Source organism: Dysidea avara, chromosome 15 (genome assembly GCF_963678975.1).
Source record: "Dysidea avara chromosome 15, odDysAvar1.4, whole genome shotgun sequence".
In the NCBI taxonomy this organism is placed as follows: Eukaryota; Metazoa; Porifera; class Demospongiae; order Dictyoceratida; family Dysideidae; genus Dysidea; species Dysidea avara.
The window spans coordinates 4,794,517-4,816,916 of record NC_089286.1 but is presented as its reverse complement, the minus strand read 5'-3'; the positions used below and the strand labels follow the sequence as shown (position 1 = coordinate 4,816,916).

The 22,400-nt window shown below is 38.3% G+C and overlaps 2 protein-coding genes across 2 annotated transcripts; both read right to left on the bottom strand.

Annotated features, from left to right (window-relative positions):
• Positions 1 to 1,641: 1,641 nt before the first annotated feature.
• Positions 1,642 to 2,103, bottom strand: LOC136245226 (uncharacterized). Its single transcript, XM_066036719.1, has 2 exons — positions 2,039 to 2,103; positions 1,642 to 1,993 (listed from the first exon to the last, which is right to left on the bottom strand). Exons 1-2 carry the CDS (start codon positions 2,101 to 2,103, stop codon positions 1,642 to 1,644), a joined length of 417 nt encoding a protein of 138 aa, XP_065892791.1.
• A 4,190-nt stretch (positions 2,104 to 6,293) lies between these two features.
• LOC136246134 (probable serine/threonine-protein kinase DDB_G0271402) lies at positions 6,294 to 22,044 on the bottom strand. The gene is made up of 4 exons (XM_066037591.1): positions 21,623 to 22,044; positions 20,391 to 20,912; positions 19,420 to 19,503; positions 6,294 to 7,367 (listed from the first exon to the last, which is right to left on the bottom strand). The coding sequence occupies exons 1-4, from the start codon at positions 21,998 to 22,000 to the stop codon at positions 6,381 to 6,383; spliced, it is 1,971 nt and encodes a 656-aa protein (XP_065893663.1). The 5' UTR covers positions 22,001 to 22,044; the 3' UTR covers positions 6,294 to 6,380.
• Positions 22,045 to 22,400: the final 356 nt, after the last annotated feature.

Below are 22,400 nucleotides of genomic sequence, written 5' to 3'. Positions count from 1 at the left end.
TCTGATATCTCCATTATAACGTTATTCTTTAAGTTTAGAAAGGAGAAAAAAACTTCATTTTCCTTTCTGTGCCTCAGTTTTGAACATACTTATTATAACATCGTTAGAACCTACAGACCTTCCGCACTTGTACTGTAAAGCCATAATAAATACAACAATGTCCATTTGGTTGTACTCGGGATACTTTTGAAATCTCTAGATCTAGAGTTCCTATTGATAGAAATACATGAAATTAACAAACATCCTGACCACCTGGTAGATCCCTGTAAGTGTTTGAGCATGATTGGATGGCTGCAGCTTTTCAAATATAACACCTTTAAACAAGCTGTACAACCAGGTATCCTACAGACCTTCAGCACTTGTGCCGTAAAGTCTTATGTAAATAACATTTCTTAGCCATGTAGAGTAGTCATGTCCTAACTCATAATAGTATCATAACTAGTTTGTCTTATATGATAGTGTTGTGCAGTTACATATCATTCAGGAAATCAATTAATGAATTCAAGTGCAGCATAAGATGATAATCATTTGCTCATGTCTATACCATATGATTTGAATTAAGCTGTTACTTAACAACTTAACTGATACTATCTGTGAGAAGGCTTAGTAAAGCATGTTAAAATGATTACAGACTTACATAAAAATGAACAGTAAAACAGGCCAATAGTTACTTGAACTACAGGCATCATGTATGCAGCTCACTATAGGGTGAGCTTCCTATTATGGTTACCTTTAGACCAAATTTTTCAAGTAAGTGGATGTATACAATTAGCTAATCAGGTCACTAGGCCATGCATGCAGTTTGGGCAGATGACCCAGTAATTGATTAGACAGGTTTTACTGTATTAAAATGCTTTAAAATCACAATAAGGCAATCATACCATCATGTCACAGAACATTGTTATTATGGCTACAACCTGGTCATTACTAGCCGAGGACGATACTTTGTGTAGTATAATCACCATGCATGAGACCATGTGGATTCCTACTGGTTTAGTCTGGGACCATCAAGTCAAGCAGTTACTCAATGTAAATTCTTTACAGTTTGACTCTTATTAACTCCATCACTGTTGGTGATTTTATCACTCACACAAATCATAAATAAATTAGGGGCGCCCACTTTTTCAGAGGGGGTTTCAGCTGAAACCATTGTAACCCTCCTGTATATACCACTGGGTTGCATGCTTGCTTGATGCTGAGGAAAGATCCAATCATATGGCATTTGATGGAAATAAAGGTACTGCCACATGCTACACAGGTGGCAAACAGCAACATGAGGGCAGACTCAAACACCAGAAAAGTCAGTTGCTTTTCTACTGGAATCTGTTCTATTAAGCTGAAATTTTAACACAAGATAGATGAGCACCCAGTACCTCATTTAAGGTATAAAACAGAAAATTGACCAACGTACCAAAAAGATAGGTTTTCCAAGATCAGGTCACATATCTCGATCTTGCATTTACTGAATAAGTTACCCGGAGCATTTAATTTAGCTTGATATAGTAGCTATTGCTACTTATTAGTGGTATTTAGTAAACTGCAGCTGATGGACTTTTCTTCTGAAAATTTGGACTTTTTATTAATTATTTGAATAAAAACACAGTATCATACTGGATATATAATTAAATATTACAAAATTAGTCAATCAGCTCGGGTGTGCCCTGCACCTGAGAGCTGAAGAACTTGTCTGAGAATGGATACAGTTCCCAACAGAGCAGACTTTTGAAGTAGATACCAATTCAATTCAGGCAAATCAAGTCTCTTAACAAACATCTTAAAATGTGTGAAAACAGCTCCTAATGCTCCAACAACTATAGGAACAACACTAGTTCTCATATTCCATAGGCGCTCAACTTCAATTCTCAAATCTCTGTGCTTTGAAATGTTTTCATTTTCTTTTTCATTCACTCTTTTATCAGCAGGAACTGAGATGTCTACAAATGATACCTTCTTCTTAACTTTATCAACAATAGTGATGTCTGGTCTCCGGGCACTAATAACTCTGTCACAGTATAATTATGTCTCACAAAATTTTAACCGAATTTGTCTCAACAACTGTAGCTGGTACATGTTTCCACCACTCGCGGTCACAGTCCTGTCCATACTTTTTAGAAAGAAGCCAATGTATATAGCGAGCAACGTGATCATGTCTCATTTTATATTGGTGGCTTGCCAGTTGTGAATTATTATTATTACTAGGCCCGGGGCAAACACAACCAAGTACAATCACCAACGGGACTACCTACTAATGGGGCATGTACAAAACAGTGCATGTCCAACACAGTGTGTGTAGGCTTTATACATTTGAATTAGTGTAGAAGTGCTTCACTATAGGGGAATTTTAACTTGGTCTTTCGAGAGGTGGCCGCTAAGACAGGGTCTACTGTACATACAATTTTTGTGACCTTAAACTATTCTAATTTTGCTTAGCAGTTATCTGCAGTATGGGACTTGACTTACTGACTGATAAGGTGTAACAGAAAAGGGGCCAAAGTAAGGGGAAAAAAATCCCTCCAACCCCAGGATTCGAACTGCAGGTCACCCAATGTCTAGTTGGGTCCACACTCAGTCTTCCTCCAGGAGGGATGGATTAAACCTAAAGTGTTTATTATTAGCATTTTACAGTGACCAGCACACTTGTATACTAATATTAGCTACCAAAATTGTGGACCTTTTACTAACATTGTGAACCTTTTTTTACTGAAATTGTGGATCTTTTCTCTAAGAGGGTGGTTGTGGAGTTCTTCAGGGCCTTCTGACTATGGGCCTGACTGCAGATGCATTAAAGGTAACTTATAGTTGCCAGATATAAGGTGTCCTGAAATAGTGGTCGCTGTAGTAAATGAACTTTAGTGAGCTGTGTCTGCCAGCTGGTGTACATTTCAGACTCCAAAGTTTTATCATGGTACTAACATGGACTAAAGTTATACATATTAGAGTTTAGTGGCAATCGGTTCTTTCCTTGTGGAATTATTATCTTTCTCAAAATCTAAAAACCTCTATGCCAGTTCAGCTGTACACTACCTTTACTAACATTTATATCTTTGTTGGAAAATCATAAAGTTTCCCAACCAATCAAACCACCAACACTTAGTTGCTGAAATTTCAAGCTTTCCAACAAGGGCCACCAACACTTGGTTGGCTTAAATGCCAAGTTTTCCAACCAACCTACCTACTGTTGGGGGCCATCGACACTTGGTTGGCTTAAATGCCAAGTTATCCAACCAATCTACCTACTGGTGGGTACGTCCAATATACTGGCAGGCCACCAACATTTGCTCCGCAATTTCCAAACCAACTTACCTGAGCTACCAAGCAAGTTTCTAAATGAATGTCATCGTTGTACTCAGTCAGCAGTGGAACTCCAACACTTTGTTTGACAAAACTTAAAATTTTCTGTCAAGAGTTACACATTATCAATTCCAAAAAAAACATGAAAACCTTGAAAACTTGGTTTTTGATCTCTGTTCAAAAAACCCTTCCCCCCTATATTGAGCCATATTTACTAGACTAAAAATGGAAATCTATAGCTACTAGCTACAATAACTAGTTGCTAATTACAGCAAGACTTGTATTGTTCTTGCATCTCACTAGGGGTAGGGGGTTGTGAGGTGGTCATCTCGCTCTCTTCTAATCAATATATAGCTACTAGCACTGTAAATTGACGTACATGGCAACTTCAGTTGTTAGAGAAACCAGTATTCTTCGTGATAAACACTAAGATTAGGTAAAAGTTCACTATTTAGGATTGTTCAAATGTCCTGGAAGTTGACAGCCAAAACTCATGTTATGCTTTTTTTTGTTTTGCTAGTGTATAAAGCATTTTGCTTGCAGATTAAAGGTGTTCGTTAAAAACACAATCACCAGAATCTATGCAAACTGTAGCAATAACTTGCTGCAGCTATCAGAAGGATCATTTATGGTTGACCGATCATCACAACGACCTTGTAATGCAATTGCTTGTTGTCCACAGAAAATTACAGTAACTGCAGTAGAGCGAAGTTTCAAGCAATATGAAGCTACTGTTTTAGACACCTGAACATGAGTATTGACTTGCTGATTGATTGACACAGCTTTATTGGCCATTATGTTAGAGAAAGCTTTTGTGGAAAGATGAGACTTTTAATTGAAGTGCTTATTTGAGCATGTTTTAAGTTGGTAAGTGGTCGATTAACAAGCATATATGCCTAACTGTTGTCCTGATACTTCTACTTGAGCAAATTGCACACAATACCCGTCCCATCCTCTGCACTTTAAAAATAAGCTAAGCATTTGTACTCCGTCAACAAGCTTCTCTGAAAGTGCTTTCCAAATTTGTGCTGGAAACTTTTAGTTAACATTTGGTATAAAGTGATGGTACAGTAGAGAATTTTTTATGGTCACTTATCACTTAGTTCACTTTCTCTCCTAGCCTTAAGCTGCATTACTTGATGGAAATCACCACAGGTTATAGATGAATCAAACTATGCTCCAAGCTGACAGATACCTCATCAATGAATCTCACTTCTTCTGTGGTAGCTTGTTCTTCAATACAGCCCTCTCCTTGAGATGTTCAGTTGTTAATGCTTCTTCTGATGGCCCAGCCTCATCACCATCATCTTGTGAAATATTATCATCACTTATGGGCTAACTGGTTGTGCTACTTGTATCAACAGAAGGCACAGATTCGGCCTTTGGCAGCAGAGGTTGGCTGGGCTCATCAGTCACTGACTACTGGAACAGAAACTATTTCTAAATTGTAATGATGCCATAATTATAGCACAATGTGATATAAATAGGCTATGCCAGCCCATTCATATGTGTATGTCAACAGTATTCCAGTGCATTGATCAAATTGGTATGTAAATAGTCAGCACGCAAAGCAATATAGAAATTGAATTAAAACTGTCAACACCTAATGATGCTGTCTATAAATAAAGTTAATTGTTACTAGTTGAAAGAAGTGCAATAAATCTGTTTGTTCTGTTTTAACAGTGGTTTACCATGAGAAGAGTTACCATACAGCCAAGAGTTAATAATAGAGGGAGGTTATTTACTCTTGATACAGCTCATACAACAAAAGCAAAACCCACAATGAAACTTCATAACTATGGAGATGTAACCCACAATTACCAAGTACAGTACTAGTTGACCTCGGTTATCCGAACCCCAGTGTGTCTCAGGCAATGGTAAAAGTGTTCAGATAACTGAAGTCCATACATTTATTATACAAAGTTCTGTTGAAATATTCTAATAGAACACATATGAATGCATACAAAATACTCTAATAAAGCAGTTATTTCCAATTTTGGGTATTGCAAGGGTACAGATAAATGATGGTCAGATAAGTGGGACAACTAAGGATCTACCGTACTCAAAGCAATGAAGCACTGGTAGTCTACTCCTTGAAACTAAAATAGGTATAGTGATGTTTATAGTCTACTCCTTGAAAATAAAATAGGTATAGTAATGTTTATAGACATAGTTTGTGTTAGTTATTAGTTACTGCATACTTTATTACATAAGCTGCTGTTGATCAGTATAATGATTTAGGTAAGTACTGTTGGAAAAGGAAAGGAGTTATTAGTATGGCGGCACAACCAAAACATCGTGCACTTTTCATAAAGCCATGAAACTTTCCACATAAATAGTACTCCTCAATACATGTATTTTTAGATATAGTGCCATGGCTGATTTGACCTTTGGTGACCTTTATGGCCATTTTTGTACAGAAAATTGATCATTTCTGTCTTTAACTCCCTGAGGCAGTAATTAACTTGTTAAAACATGGTACTACACAAAAGATCTTGCTGATAGAAACAACATAGTTTTTATTTGAAGTCAATAGATGATTTCATTACAAAGTTATGATCATTTTTTTATTAGCTACAAAATTTGATATATTTACCTGCCCTCGAGGTGTGAATTACCTGTGGGCAGATAATTATGCATAAATTTATCAAATTTTGCAGCTAATAAAATGATCATAACTTTGTAATGAAATCACCTATTGACTTCAAATAAAAACCAAGTTGTTTCTATTGGCAAGATCGTTTGCTTGGTACCATGCTTTAACAATAACAAGTTAATTACTGCCTCAGGGAGTTAAAGACAAAAATGATCAATTTTGTGTACAAAAATGGCCGTAAAGGTCACCAAAGGTCAAATCAGCCATGGCACTATATCTAAAAATACATGTATTGAGGAGTACTGTTTATGTAGAAAGTTTCATGGCTTTATGAAAAAGTGCACAATATTGCCAATTTTGGGGGCTACGCCGCTATACTATATAGCCTCCCTTCTTAATAATCAGATCATAGCAAGGCACATAGCATGGATTGCTATACACTATAATGGAGCATAAAAATAATACGTAGTTCAGTACACGTGCAGTAGAGTAACTAATGGTTATAGTTACAAATAATATGTCCAATCTCTACTAAACACATGGAGAATGCCTTGGCTCCTTCAATACCCACTCCACCACTGTTCCCTCCAATGACTATTATAGTGTTATTGTTGATGGTTGCTACTCCAACATTGGACCTGGCGCTAGATAGAGAATCCACTTGTACCCATAACTTCTTTAAAGTGTCATATAGTCTGATATCTGACGTAGGAACACTACCTTGCCTAGCAGGACCACGGCCACCAACAATCAGAGGTGGGTTGGAGTATGGTACAGTGGCTGTATAGATATTTGGGGCAGGCAGCAGCTTCTCCCAGTGACTGTCTACTTGATCTGATGATTTTGAAGTGATATTAGCTAATAGTATACGATATGATCCATTTGTACGGCTTCCACCAGCAGCTTCATATCCCACTATGAGTAGATCTTCTCCTGAAATTGTGGGAGTGATGGCCCACATTGGGGAAGGTAGTTTGGTAGACACTTCTCTCCATGGTGATAACTGTTGCCAATTCAATATCTCAATGCTGTCAAGGGATTTCTTTAACTCATATTCTCCCCCCATAACAATCACATGATCACCATGGGTGACCACACCTGGCTTCAGCCTCTTCTGTATCATATTAGGGTAGTAGTTAATCCAACTGTCAGTGTCTCTTTTGTAGGAGGATACCATGTTGTGACGCTTGCGGGTAAATGGATCACTACCACCAAATATGGACAATTTATTATCCACCATACACAGCACTCCAAATCGATGACCAGATGGAGGGAGTGTATTCCATTGATCATGTGTAATGCTATAATGGTACACATTGTTCTTAGTCTCATCCTCAGGACCACTACCAGCAGAAACATAGACATTGCTGCCATCCACTGCAACAGAGGCTGCATACAATTTGCTTGGCAGATCAGCACACTTATCCCATTTCAGGTGGTTCTGTTTAGTCTGTAAAGCTTCCACCAAAGTTGGTGACTCCTAAGAGAGGAAATTGTGTTAATGTGGATCACATGATCTACCTCAATGCCACCCTTAACAGTAAGTATAATGAGCAGTATAACTCAGCAAACTGAACAAATAAACCCATGCAATAAGCTTTGGATATACAAAAAGGTTGCATCCATGAAAGTAAAAAAATAACTCCTGATTAAAAGAGCTGATATCAAAAACTCCTCAACCCTTAAACCCGCATAATCCAGAAAACTGGATTTAAACTTAATAAATATGCATGCTTCGCACAAAGCACTGTAACTTTAGAAGCGTCCATCCTATGGCTAAGCAATTTATGTCATTTCACTTGTGATATAGCAAGGATTAAAATGATACCTAGGGTTTTACCCTAACGCTAAATGGTGAGGCCAAAACTAGCCGTGAAAATAACTTTTTGGTAAGGAAACATACAAATCCTTTACATACCTTTATAAAATGATCAATAACTCGATGGTAGTTGATCCTATTGCTTTGCAACAACTGCCATTCAATTCTTCGTCACATTTTGCATCAGGCCATATATGACTCACGTGAGTAAACCCACAATCAAAATTAAACATGTGGCAAGATTTTAGAAACATGGATACACGACTCATCACTGTTCACTGCTTCATAACAAGTAAGCCAATGTAGTTACAGTGTTTATTTGCCTTTTCCAAGTAGCCCAGTATACACACTTTTAATCTATGTGTATTTGTAGTAGGCTGTAAGAATTAAGATACCCCACCTAGTGTTGCCATGCGTGCCCATATTGTGTACACACGTATTTCCAAAAAGCTCTCTGTGGGTTTACGGGTTAATTATTGACTTGTGCAGTCTTGTTGCATTTCTAATTAATATATTTTAACTCTAATTAGGCCACATTTATTCTGTACACTGACTATTGAAAAAGGCAACCAAATTACTAGCCACTTAGAGTTTAAATGAATTATGCAACAAGAATGTACAAGTCAATGACAAAGGACCAATGAGAGATTACAAAACATACTTGGCCACACTAGATATCAGCTCTTTTATTCACAAGTACTTTTATTTTTGTGGACATGCTCTTTTTGTATAGCCAAACTGTTTTTGCATTAAGATGTCATTTATTTTTGTGAGTAAAAAGTGTTAATATATTGTTCTAATTTATGCACACACAAGTTTAAGGAAAAATTAGGGATTTCAAGTTTGATTAGGGATTATAGAAAAAAAGAGGGAAACAAGGGAGGTCACCTACACCTGCAGATATACTAGTGAACATTTAATCCCTAATTCAGTCTATATCCCAAGACCAAGACTGAATTAGGGATTAAATGTTCACTAGTATATCTGCAGGTGTACTTTTTCTGTGATTCCTAATTGAATTTAAAATTCTTTATTCTTTTCTTAAACTTGTTTGTTTACTTTTTTTTGTAACATTATGAACCCACGCATACCGCATCAAAAGAAAGGATGTCACCAGAATTAATGGTTTGAATCCTAGGGTTAGAGGGATTCTTTTTCCTTACTTTGGCCTCTTTTCTGTTACACCTTATCAGCTATAAGTCGTTAAGTTCAAGTCCTTGAAATTAAGTTAGGTAATCCTAAGGCTGCAGCACATGTTGCTGTTAGACCTTCAGTGCTGGTCACTGTAAAGTGTTATTAATAATAATAATAATAATTATATAACCAAGTGCTAAGAATAATACGAAATGCGGTTAAAATTAGCTACATAATAAAATAATAATGAATAAATAAATAATGTGCGAGAAAATCACAAGGCCTAGAGACATGAACTAAGTGGGGATAGATTTGTCTGTGAATGAAGGCACAACCATATAATAAGTACGCCCGTTCGTGCTGATGACTTGACCGTATATGTAATTCTATATAACGCCCAGCACCACGCCCTTACTTAAATACAGATTGTGCGAAGGAGAAGATAGGGTCCCCAATGAAAAAATTGACTTTCACCAAATAATTTCCTTACTACTGCAGGATACTTAGCTTGTTGTACTGATATTTGAACCAGTGCAAATCAGAAGCCGTCAGTCTTTTAGATTGAGAAATCGACACATTGTATTTTCGCCAATTTTGTGATTTGCCGTAAAAAATGGAATTGTAAGTGCAGCTTCTTGCAAAGGACTGAGTCGAACTTTCTTATTAGCTGTATGTTAGTTGTGCTGTACAAACATGCATAGTAATGGGTAAACGTCTAGCTGGGTGGCTTACAATGGCTCGTTTTTGTGTCTGCAAAATCATGAAAAATGTGTTTGAGTTGCTGTGGCTCCTACCACGAGAGAAGCCAGATCTTCCTCACAGCATGGTCATGCAACTGGATGTTCCCTCAGTCTATAATGCAAGTTTGAAAAGAATCCTAAACTGTATGCTATCTGGCTGGTGATGACGAAATATTACGGTGCTTTTATGAAAAATAATGCAGCCCACTGCTTGTGTAATTGGAACTACTGTACTAATTATGCGTTAATTGCAACACTAACCACTTACACTTTAAATATATCAAACCGAATGGCACGAAGCTGCAGCTGCCTTGGTGACAGAGATCGCCGACGGCCAAAATTGACAATAAAATATTTCAACATCACCAGCCAGATAGCATACATCCTTGGATTCCTTCCATCTTTGCAGTATAGACTAAGTAAGCATCCAACCGTGTCACCATGTGGTTAGGAAGATCCGGCTTCTCTCGTCGTAGATGGTAGTGCGTTCAAAACATTTTTTTATGATGCTGCTTTGCAGAAAACAACCTTGTGCAAGCAATACAGCCAGACATTTGTCAATAACTATGCACGTTTGCAGAGCATAGCAAGCCTTTAGATAACACCTAGTAAATAAAAAAGCTCAAACCATTTCTTTGACAGTAGCTAGAAACCGGGGCTAGAAACTGACCAAGCTAGGCCTAGGTCAATTTCTAGCTACTGTCAAAGAAATGGTTTGAGCTTTTTTATTTGCTAGGCATTATCTAGGCTTGCTATGCTCTGCAAACGTGCATAGTTATTGACAAATGTCTGGCTGTATTGCTTGCACAAAGTTGTTTTCTTCAAAGCAGCATCGTAAAAAAATTGTTTTGAATGCACTACCATCTACGACGAGAGAAGCCAGATCTTCCTCACCACATGGTGTGGATGCTTACTTTGTCTATACTGCAAAGATGGAAGGAATCCAAGGATGTATGCTATCTGGCTGGTGATGTTGAAATATTTTATCACCAATTTTGGCCGTCGGTGATCTCTGCCACCAAAGCAGCTGCAGCTTCGTGCCATCCGGTTTGATATATTTAAAGTGTAAGTGGTTAGTGTTGCAATTAACACATAATTAATAAAGTAGTTCCAATTACACGAGCAGTGGGCTACATTAGTTTTCGTAAAATCACCGTAATATTTCGTCGTCACCAGCCAGATAGCATACAGTTTAGGATTCTTTTCAAACTTGCATTATAGACTGAGGGAACATCCACCATGCTGTGAGGAAGATCTGGCTTCTCTCATGGTAGGAACCAGAGCAACTCAAACACATTTTCATGATTTTGTAGACACAAAAATGAGCCATTGTAAGCCACCCAGCTAGACGTTTACCCATTACTATGCACGTTTGCACAGCACAACAACTTAAGATAACATACAGCTAATAAGAAAGTTCGACTCAGTCCTCTGCAAGAAGCTGCACTTACAAATCCATGTTTTTACTGCAAATCAAGAAATTAGCGAAAATACGATGTGCCGATTTCTCAATCTAAAAGACTTGCGGCTTCTGATTTGTTCAAATATCAGTACAACAAGCTAAGTATCCTGCAGTAGTAAAGAAATTGTTTAGTGAAAGTCGACTTTTACATTGGGGACCCTAGAGAAGATTGTTAAACATCCGCAGAGTGATTGCAGGAGAGTCAGAGGCCACTTTACACATAAACAACAAGATTACAAGTAAGTTTAAATGTTTGTAACTGTGTATTTTGTATGCAGGATATGCGCTCCAGTGAACAACCAGCTGATGCCCAGCTTCCCAGCTGGGATGCAGCTAATTTGCTCGTAAACAACCAGCAGATTCACTCGTGAACAACAAGGTAATGAGTAATGTAATACTTGTAGTTGTATTATACATCTTCATGCTTCATCTGGCTTGCTAGCGGCTGGAATTATTTTCCACCTGGCTTAACTACTACTCTACTGTGAGTCTGTAATAAACAAGAAGCCGATGCAGTGCTGCATATACAACAATGTGTAACTATCTCCTGTGTGTTGTGCATAGCTGTATGCATAACATTATAGACTGATCACTGTGCCAATGCCACACCGCTGATATACTGGCACATCATCAGGGGCCTCTAGTTACAATAGAGTCTGTTGTGCCATATTGGCTTGATTGGGATCATTTGCTAATTGTGCCATCTGTAAGATACAGCGTGGTTGATCATGAGACACACTTTATTCTAGTTTATGCACAACATACATATATGTATATACACTTCTACAGAAACAAGCTCAGATTTATTTGCTGTTGACACAAACATATTATGGCTAATAAAGTTGTTCAAAGTGTTAGGGAAGCTGAAGATCCGGAAAAAGTTCAGTACAAGGCTTTTGTTGATGACCGCATGATCAACATGACTAAATCAATCCATGACACTATACCAAAAAACATTCTAACTCTATTCAAATCAGGGCAAGGAAAGAGATCATCCAAAACAAAAGTAAAAATCTCCAGCATAAAGAGTGACCTGGAATTGTTTTTTGAGAATGTACTTTTCTGGTCAGGTCAGAGAAAGGAAGATGGATGTATTTTTGAGCATGAAAATCATGTTTGGCCACCATCTCTAGCTGAGAATAATTTAATGCATCATGGAAACAAAGCAGATTTGCTGAAATGTCTGGAGCCTATGACACAACACCCAAATTCATCACCTGAAGTAGATGTAAAAATCTTGCTCTTGTTCACACATTGGAGACAAAGAATATAGCTTCTGCTGTAAAGTCATTCAAGGATTATGCAGACAAAATGCTCTTACCCTATATCTTCAAGCAACTTCAGATTGTCCAGCAAATAGATGTAGTGTGGGACTTTGCACTGCAGACAGCTTAAAGGCACATACAAGAGAGTGCCGTGGTACTGGAAATCATTTGTGTGTATCTGAGAGAATACATATTTCTCACAACTAATTTTCCATGTTGATTCCAACAAAACTGAGCTCTTTCAGTTTCTTGCCTCAGCCATTGAATCTGCTGTGACACCTGAGGCCAAGGAGAAAGTGTGAACCAGCACATTAGATGTGTCTGTTCTTCAGTCTTGCACACAAGAAGAAGCTGACCAGTGTATTGTGCTGGTCTGAAGAAGATTATGGTGCATACAACTGACACAGATGTACTTGCCATTGCTACCACCAGAGTGTTAGAGGGATGTAAAATCTGGTTAACATTTGGTCACAACAAAAATTTCAGGTACACTGCAGTCCATACAATTGCTGCTGAGCTTGGTGATGATTGGTACAAGGGTTTGTTGCTCATGCATGCTTTCTCAGGTCATGATACAATCTCATCTTTGTGTGGCATAGAAAAGAAAACTGTTTGGGAGGTTTGGAGGTCCTAACAACTCTATTTGGTCACCTTTATCAGACTCCAAAGGCAAATGCTGATGATGATATGAAAGAAATAGAAAGATTTGTGGTTTCATTGTGCAGCCATACTTTACAATTTGTTACTGTAAATGCTGCAAGGAAGCAACTCTTTTCTTATGGAAATAGAAAGTTGGAAAATCTTCTTCCTTCTACAGAAGCTCTATATCAGCATTTAAAACGTGCATAGTTCCAAGCAGGCTATATTTGGGGACAAGCACTGATAGCAAAGCCAACTCTTCCAAGTCCTGCGGATTGGGGTTGGCAGAAGGACATAGATGGAAAATGGATACCATTATTAAAAGAATGCAGAGAAATGATCAAAGCGTAACTGCAAGAAATGCTGTCTTGGACACTGTTTATGCTGCAAGGCCAACTTAAATTGTACACAGTTGTGCTATTGCAGTGGACAATTCACTGAGCAAAAATAGTATGTTATATGTACGTATTAAGTTCACTAATGAATGTATTTTTAGAATCTACTAAAGCAAAAAAACAATGTCTTCGTATTAACTTAAAAATCTTGACCACACCCATTCTGAGCTCAAATTTAAGCAGGAAGCTTTGTTTTGATGAAGTAGTTACTCTAAAAGTTGGAATCAGCATGTTCTAAAATCCCAAAATATCAAATTTCATGCTTTCTTCCAGAAGTGAACATCTTGGTCACTTTACGTTACATATCTGCTCCACTAGACTGCTGTTTTACAGTATCTCAAGACTGACACATAGTCACTATTTCTTATTTTCACTGTGCTGTTATTATAAATACAGCTAAACCAATAAGGGGTGCGCTAATTGTGTTCAAGTAAAATATAGATTGTTAAGAGGAGGTGTGGTACAATGCCTTGATTATTTAGATTGATTATTAGAGGTATGGTGGTGTGATCTGATCATTTAAGAAGATGTGGCCCATTGCAATTGTATTATAAGCATGGCTTAGCTGCTGCCTGATACTACCAGGAATACTACATTCTGCAAATCACCTCAATAGTATCGTGGCATCAATACAGAAAATTAATATCTTGATTTGGTTTCCTGGCATAACCATTTATTTGAAGACAAAACAAATGGCATTAGAACCACAAAGTGGACAATTTCCCCCGTGAGTTTGTTGTTGTGGCATAAAATGGTGGCCATTCACTGCTTCATTTAGCTACCAACCTTGCGACTGGCTGGCTGACTGGCAGGCCAAAATTTGAGTTATGGTGATTTAAAATAATTTAATATCCAGCTGCTTCCTTGTTTTCAACACTGTATTTGATGTTGAATGGCCACATATATTCCATAAAGGTGATTTCATCACATACGATATTTTTATGATGGTTTTTAGATGTGGCATTCTAATATGATTATTATTCATCGTTTTGGTGGCGCCCGTCATTATAGGTATGAATCATACTAAACAGTACTACCACACTGTTTGATATAGATGTTTACTAAAGTATGTGTATTTACTAGTTGGTATTTTACAACAACAACTGTGTTTAACTGTTACAAGATCATAAATAATGTGTTGATACATGTAATTAAATTACAATCGATTATGAATACATAGTAAACAGTGTATGATGTAGGTTTCTATCTAACCAGTGTGTACATTTTGTCACATCTCCCTCCTGACCTCTCAATTTGTTAGGAAGTCTAATGTCAGTACCTGTTTGAGTTCTAGTCATAATTCTGTCTCTTGGAGGCTCTGTAGTATGAGGTGATGTTGATGTTATGTAACTGTCAGGAATGTCTGGAGCAGCGTTGAAACCGGGTCACTACTGCTGACCCGGATGACCCACTGACCCAGATAGCAATCCGGGTCAGACCCGGATTTGACCCAGAGGCGAGGTGTGCGATAAGAGCTATGTTTCGGCTAGTCTCGAGCGAACGAACGAAACTACGTTTTGAGCATTCGATTCGTGTTGAGTAAATATTGCAACTTCAGCCTAGCTGTAGGTTGAAGACCACAGTAGGTAAGCAATATAGGTCAGTGATATGGTACAGCAGACCTTTCATTATTTACGCTGTCCTTTATGCCAGACCATTGCTCTGTGGGTAGTGAGAGTTGCTTGTGATATGTTGGAATACGTAAGTGTTGGCAAACTCTTTGATATCACTGGAATCAAAATTGTGGCTCATTGTCACTTAACAGAATGCCATGGCAGGAAAGATTGTCTTCAGCTGGAGATCACAGCTTTTGATGTGGTAAAATTAAGACTTGTTTATAATTATAATTACCTTGAGAAACAGTCCACAGCTAAAAGGAATGTTAAGCTATTGAGCTGAAACAAGTCAAGGACATTTTAATAAAGGAGTATATAGGTATCAGAGATTCCCTAGGGTTGGGAATCAATTTCACTCATTCAGGAGTTTGTTACACAAAGTTTTCTAGTTGCATGCACCAAACTGAAGAAACTGCCATTGTACTGTTATCATGTTGTGTGACAACTTGCTAACAATTTTCTTATCACTGGACACAATTAGTAGATACAAAGACACAAATGGATACAATGGCCAGAATAAAGAAGTACTGTATGCATGGAAATATTTGTGGTATGTAATTGTCACGGTTTCAAACCAAAACAGCATTTTTACGATTTTATTCTCACGGTTCAATACCTGGATTATTCACGATTATTATTTTCACAGATCACATATAGCTACCTCAAGTTTATTGTAGTTTTTGTTGTTGCAGAGTTGTCTCATGTTTGAGCTCATGTTGACTATGAGAGTACTTAAAACGGCATGTGGCCAGTGCTTGAGAACACTTTCAGTTCTCTGTTAATGTTGTATACAAAACATACAGGAGAGAACTATACATTATTGTAGTATTGTATGCAGCAATACATTATAGGCAACATCACCAGATAAAAATTATTAGCCAATATACAGCACAGTATATCAACATCAACTAGAGCTAAGTAAAGTTCATTAGTTATGTAGCAATGGCATAGTGATGAGTGACACACTATAATTAACTTGCAGGAGATAGCTACACAATACTGTAGGAGTATGCAAGCCAGATGAACCAGATAAAGGAAGACAGCTAAGCCAGCCAGAGCCTAGTAGCTAAGCCAGGTGAAGGCAAAAAGATTCGACACCAGCACAAAGGAAGTTCGCCATGCCAGCTGCACAAGACAAGATTGTTTACTTGTGTGGCATGTGTTTTAATGTTTTCTTGTATTGTTTAATTACATTACTTAGCATGAATGAATCCACTGGCAACTGGCATGGAGACTTGAGACATACAAACATAAAAACTTACTTGTAATCTTCTTGTTTACGTGTAAAGTGGCCTCTGGTTCTCCTGCAGTCACTCCACAGACATTCACTAACTTTCACTCCACAGACATTCGCTAATCTTCTCCTCCGTGCAATCTGGGTGTGGTACCGGGCATTCTATAGAATTACATGTATGGTCAAGTCATCAGCACGAATGGGCGCAACGATTATACGATTGTGCCTTAATTTGTTCACAGGCGAATCTATCCCATGTCTCTAAACCTCGTAGTTTTTGAGAACATTAATTATTTTTTTATTTATGATGTAATTTTAACCGCATTTTGTATTATCTTTAGTACTTGGTTGTATAATAATTGTTGCAACAATATAATGTATGGTGTGCTATGCTTAGAATACGACAGTTGATCTTGTGGGCAGAGTTTGGGTCGTTACACTAAAAATGTAACTAGTTACATATTACTTGTTACTTTTACGTGATGTAGTGCACTACAGTTACATATTACTTACTGAAAAAAGTAATGAGTTACATATTACTCGCTACTCTGAGGGCTGTAACTAGTAATAATATTACATACTACATTTGTTCGTTACAAACTATAAAGTAAGTCCAACCTTCTAAATTCAAGCTACCAGCCTACAACTACAAGTGACACGAGCGAGACATGCGTTTCTCTGGTGTAATTCAGCCACAAATACATACTTTGTTGTTGTATCTTGGCCTCAAGGGCACTCCCCATACACTATCATTCTTTGTCCATGCCTATAATGCTATCTCCAGTCTTGTCTGGACCCAAAATGCAATCAATCACGAGCCTGGATACAATGCACCTTAAAAGGAAGTAATGTGTTACGATTTCCGGATGTAATATCCATTACGTATTACTCGCTACTTTGTTATGTAACGCGTTATATTACTCGCTACTTTGTTATGTAACGCGTTATATTACTCGTTATTGTAAAAGTAATATTATTACATAATGCATTACATTTGTAACGTGTTACCCCCAACTCTGCTTGTGGGTTATACCACAGTTAATTAACACATTGTTTGCCGGTTTAAAGTTATGAGTTATATCTGTCGCACTTCTGTGAAGGGGTGTCTCGCATTTCTGTATTACCTCTCACATTTCACTGTCTCTCCAACTGAACCAGGGGAATTAATATAATTGTATGGTAGCCTAGGAATGTGACCCTTCACAGTATTCTTGCAACAATCCCAATTTTAAAGTAATTGCCAGTGGATGTTGGTATACTGATGGTACATGTGCCTGTGGTAAGCTTGAAAGATTGTACCAGTGGTTCCTTGCACTGTAGGTCCTTCTTTTGGCCATTTTGTTAATGCTTCAAATACCCTGGCTAGTTACAAGGAGAAGCTACTGCCTTAACAACTCTGAGGTGAATGTGACTAGTGATGGACACTCCTACCTTGGTACGTCCTACATCCAGAGTAAGAAGGTTCAAGTCTGGTCTAAAGATGTAAAGCAACTGTCTAAGATTGCTGAAGCTGTCTATTGTGCCTTCACCCATAGGCTCTTTAGCCAGTGTCTGTTCATTTGTCATACTGTTCCTGGTATTTTGTCCTATCTTCAGCCACTTGACAACGTCATTGGCCAGGTCTTCATTCCCACTATCACTGGTTGTTCACCTCCTTCTGACTCAATACATAAGCTGTTTTGCTTTCCTGCTTGTTGGGACGATCTTGGACCCTCCTTTATCTGTGACAGTGAGTTTGCTGTTTCCCACAATATCTGTGAGCCCCTTTGTATTTTTATCTCTAATCATTCTCTTTGCTTTACAAAGGTTTCTGCCTCTCAACTGAGTAGGAAATCTTTAATTTGCCAGTCGAAGGCTGAGGGTTATTCTTCTCTGACTTCACCTTTACATGAGATTTTTGAGTCACCACTACAATGTGCTGTGGAGTTTGCTTCAGTTAAGGGAGCCTCTAGTTGGTTGACTGTCCTTCCTCTGGATTTACCTTGCATAAGTCAGCTTTCCAGGATACTCTTGAATGCAATAGAAACTATATGTTGCACATATATGGCTTCACACACCTTGACTTGTGCTTTTTAACACTGCAAGCGAATGACCTGCCTCCCTTGATCAGCTTTTAGATATGATCATCCCTTGCTGATGCCAAATTTCAGTATATTCACTGTTGAGCACTTTTATGGCTTCCCCAATACATTTTCTATTAATTTTATTTGTCAGGATATACTAGTGGACATTTAATCCCTACTTCATTAATGCCCATGACTGAATTAGGGATTAAATGTCCACAAGTACATCTGCAGGTGTAGGCGACCTCTACTTTTTTTTCTATGATCCCTGATCAAACTTAAAATTCTTAATTTTTCCTTATACTTGGGTGGAGCTCTGTCAAAATGGCTGGATGATGACCAAGCACCTCAGATGCATACAGGCAATGGTAGATCGCAGCAAAGACAAAGAGAGACAGCAGCGAAGCCAACCCAGGGTAACAGAGTAAATTTCCCCCACTTGGTGGACAAAAGAGATAAGCATGCAGTTTGATGTCCTGTAGCCTGCAGACAACGAGGAGTACTTGTTGGAAGCAGCATATGATTTAAGACTATTAATATCAACAAAACGCTTCTCTGACTGACCACCCCAGAAACCATTCATCACAACATCCAGAAGAGCACCATCTTGAGTATTTGAGGTAGAGAGGGAGTACTCATCTGGATTATTGACAGGTTGTAGCTCAGGTTCAATAATGACTGCAGAACAGACTTCAGGCAACAGAGAAGCAGTAAGGTCCCTGATATCATTGTGTCTAAGTTAAGGGAGACCACCCATTGGATATGATGGCACAAAAAAAAGATCCATAAGCACAAGGTGAAGTGCCCTAAGAGGAGACCAAGCATAATATTGGCTCGTGGTATTTAAGTAAAGACAAAGATTTTAACTGCCCTACAGTGCAGGACTTACTGTATTGAGTTACAATATTTGTACCACACTTGAACCTATAGGTTTAGTGACAAAAAGAAAGCTAACTCCTACACAACACAACCTGAGGACCTTAGCACCACTCACATGTCCTATACTATGTACATGCCCAAGTGTGAATGAATGTGAGTAGGGCTAGTTTAAAACTTAAAGTACAGGTGCAAACACCACCCACAGGAGTGGACTGTCTGCATGCCAGTAATAATTGTGCTAATGTGCATCCTTACTGGTACAATACATTGCCATATTAGTACTCACCATAACAGGAGCTGGCTGGCTAGTAGATGATATTTTTGTCCCTTGAAGTTGATTGGCTAGTTTCTTAACCTCCAGCTGGCTGGTCTATATGTTGTAACAAGTATACCAGTAACTACTGTACTGCTTAATAACATAATCATGTGGTCTCTGAAAATATGAACATGTAAGGTTAAAGTATTGACATTGTGTTACAGTGGGAAGTAACTCCTTTAAAGAATGTTAGCTTGAATAAGATCTAACAAGCAATATCTAAATTAGGGCATGGAGTTTGGTATTCAAATACTGTCTAGTGTGAATGATCAAGTACTCATGAACACTAGTTACTTGCAGTCATACCATGTGACATGTTTATACCAGTTTAATAACTTTTTAAATAACAGCAATGATACACATGTTGTATTTCAGGGGCATAGCCAGACTTTTGGTGATGCCAGGGCTTAGCTGTAAGCAAAAGACCAAAAAAAAGGTAACTACACTACCTGCTGATAATAGCTGCTCTCCACCAATTATATCTCCTTATTTATAACTACACATACGTAGCTTGTTACACTGCTTTCTCTGAATACTGTAACTACTCTATTAGAGTATCTCGAATCTTGACTGCTCTATTACATTATTGATGTCCGGGTGGCCGGGGTTCTGGCTATGCCTGTTGTATTTTAGTTATGTAGTGTTCTTGACAAGCAAAGTGCATTAACTTCCCAAATCAAATTCCATGATAATATGATTTGAGCTTATAAACAATGGATCATATGATCTTAATGAATACTAAGGTATCATACATTTTTACTATTCTAATACCAAAATACTTAACAAGTATCCGAGTAATTGCAGTATCTAGTCTATACAGCCATTTAGATATTTCAGCTTCTTTAATTGGCAAAATGATGTTGAATTCCTATATACTATTTATTAAAGTCACTAAAGCATTTTAAAATTGTACTTATGTGTTTATAACTACAACACAGTACCTTTAGTGGTTCAATTATTTCTGTCACTTCCTGAATAGGTGGTCTCTCATCAGGGTCATCATCCAAACACTTCTCCACCAGTTGCCTTAGTGTTGTAACTTCAGCTCCTCCAATCATCTTGTCTAAATATTGTTGACGTCGGCCAGCTTCTGTGAGGGCCACAAGCTTCTTTGTCTGAGGATCGCGTTTCTTTGGAGCACTAGGGGTTGGCCATTCTTCACTGAACACATGAAGAGCTATTCCAGCAAAAGAGAAGACATCTACCGGAGTACCATACACTGGATCATCCTCGTCTAAAGTTTCCGGTGGCATGAAATGAAGTGTTCCAGGGGCTGTGGTCAATCTACTCCTTGTCTGCTTGCTGTCAGCTCGTATCATTCTTGCTAGCCCCAAGTCACTGATCTTTGCCACCAGATGACTGTTCAGTAGAACATTCTTAGATGACAAGTCACGATGAACCACAGGTGGATCTCGACCATGAAGATAGCTCAAACCAAGACACACATCATGCAAAATGGACACCTGTAACATAGTTCTGTAAGGAGTCATTAAGGATTAATTCACTAGCACAATATTGTATACATGCTGAATAATCTGATGTAGCAAGACATAGCTAGTGACATATTTGTATGGTTAAACTCATTGAGATCACTGAATAACAAAATCACACAAATTGGCTTAACACACAAAGTGCATGCAGCAGTAAACAATGGCATATGTACTGCATGAAAGTTGTTGAATTTCCTCACTTAGCATCTTGACAATAGTTACAAGGTACAGGTTTTTTTTTTCAGTATTATAAGAAAAGTATCAGGTGCAATTTTCTGTTTCACCTTATTGTAGCTACTGTAGGTTAAGTAATGTTTAAGTTTATAGTTCCAGTTGCTGTTAGGTTAGGTAACCCAAAGGCTGCAGCACATGTTGCTGTCAGACCTTCAGTGCTGGTCACTGTAAAGTCCTAATAACAGTACCAGTTTTACTTGTAAAAAGTAGCAGCAAAGTACTGCTACTATCATTTGTGGCATGTGATAGTAGCAATACTCACACATGGCACAGCCATCATGTGCCCATGCACAAAGCATGCATGAAGTTTTGGATGCCATGCTTGAATATACTCGAAGGGTAGCTACTATCTGAGAAATCCAATTATAAGAAATTTGCGTGGGTGTTGGCGACCCCTCGCAAATGCCCATGCACTAGTGGGTACGGAGAATATAATGTCTATGGATTACCTTAGTGTTCAGGGCGATTTTAGACTGGTTATTCTCCACAAAGGAAGCAATGCTGGTGTCCATCAATTCCATCACCATGATCGGGAGATCTGACTGCTCTGAGGAGAAATACACGCCCAAGAACTGCACGATGTTTGGATGGCGAATTACGTTACAGTATGTACATTCTCTAACGAAGCTATCTTTGATCGCCTTCTTCTGTACTTGATCAACCCCATCGAGGAGGAGAGAGTGAATTTCTTTAGCCGCACAAACCAACCCCAGATACTTCACAGTGAAGACTTTTCCATAGGCGCCTCGTCCCAGCTCCTTTCCAAGGGGAACAACTCCCTTAAGGGTGAAATCTTTCATCTGATCACCAGCGATTTTGGAAGCCATTTTTTGCTGCGACCCAAATAAAGGAAGGGCCAGGCTGAGTTGGGTACATGCACTTATTTGTGTGCACGTATGCAATCTAAATCGAGGCGTCCGAAGAAGCAGAGGCATGATGACAGTGAACAGCTTAGACAGCAGCATAATGGAAGAGCAGACAATACTACATGTTTCATTATATTTAAGTGCGAAGTTTTAAGCACTGTCTTCACCGATACAATTTGTTAAGCAGTATAGACTGCACACCTTGTTACATTGTTAGTCAGTAGTCACTATAACAGACATGCCAACTCTCACGCATTAGGCGTGAGTCTCACTCTTTGGCTAGTAATCTCACGCCTAACCCTCTGCTTCTCACTCTTTCAGCTTAGTTCTCACGCCTGATCTGTTTCGTAATTAGCCCTGT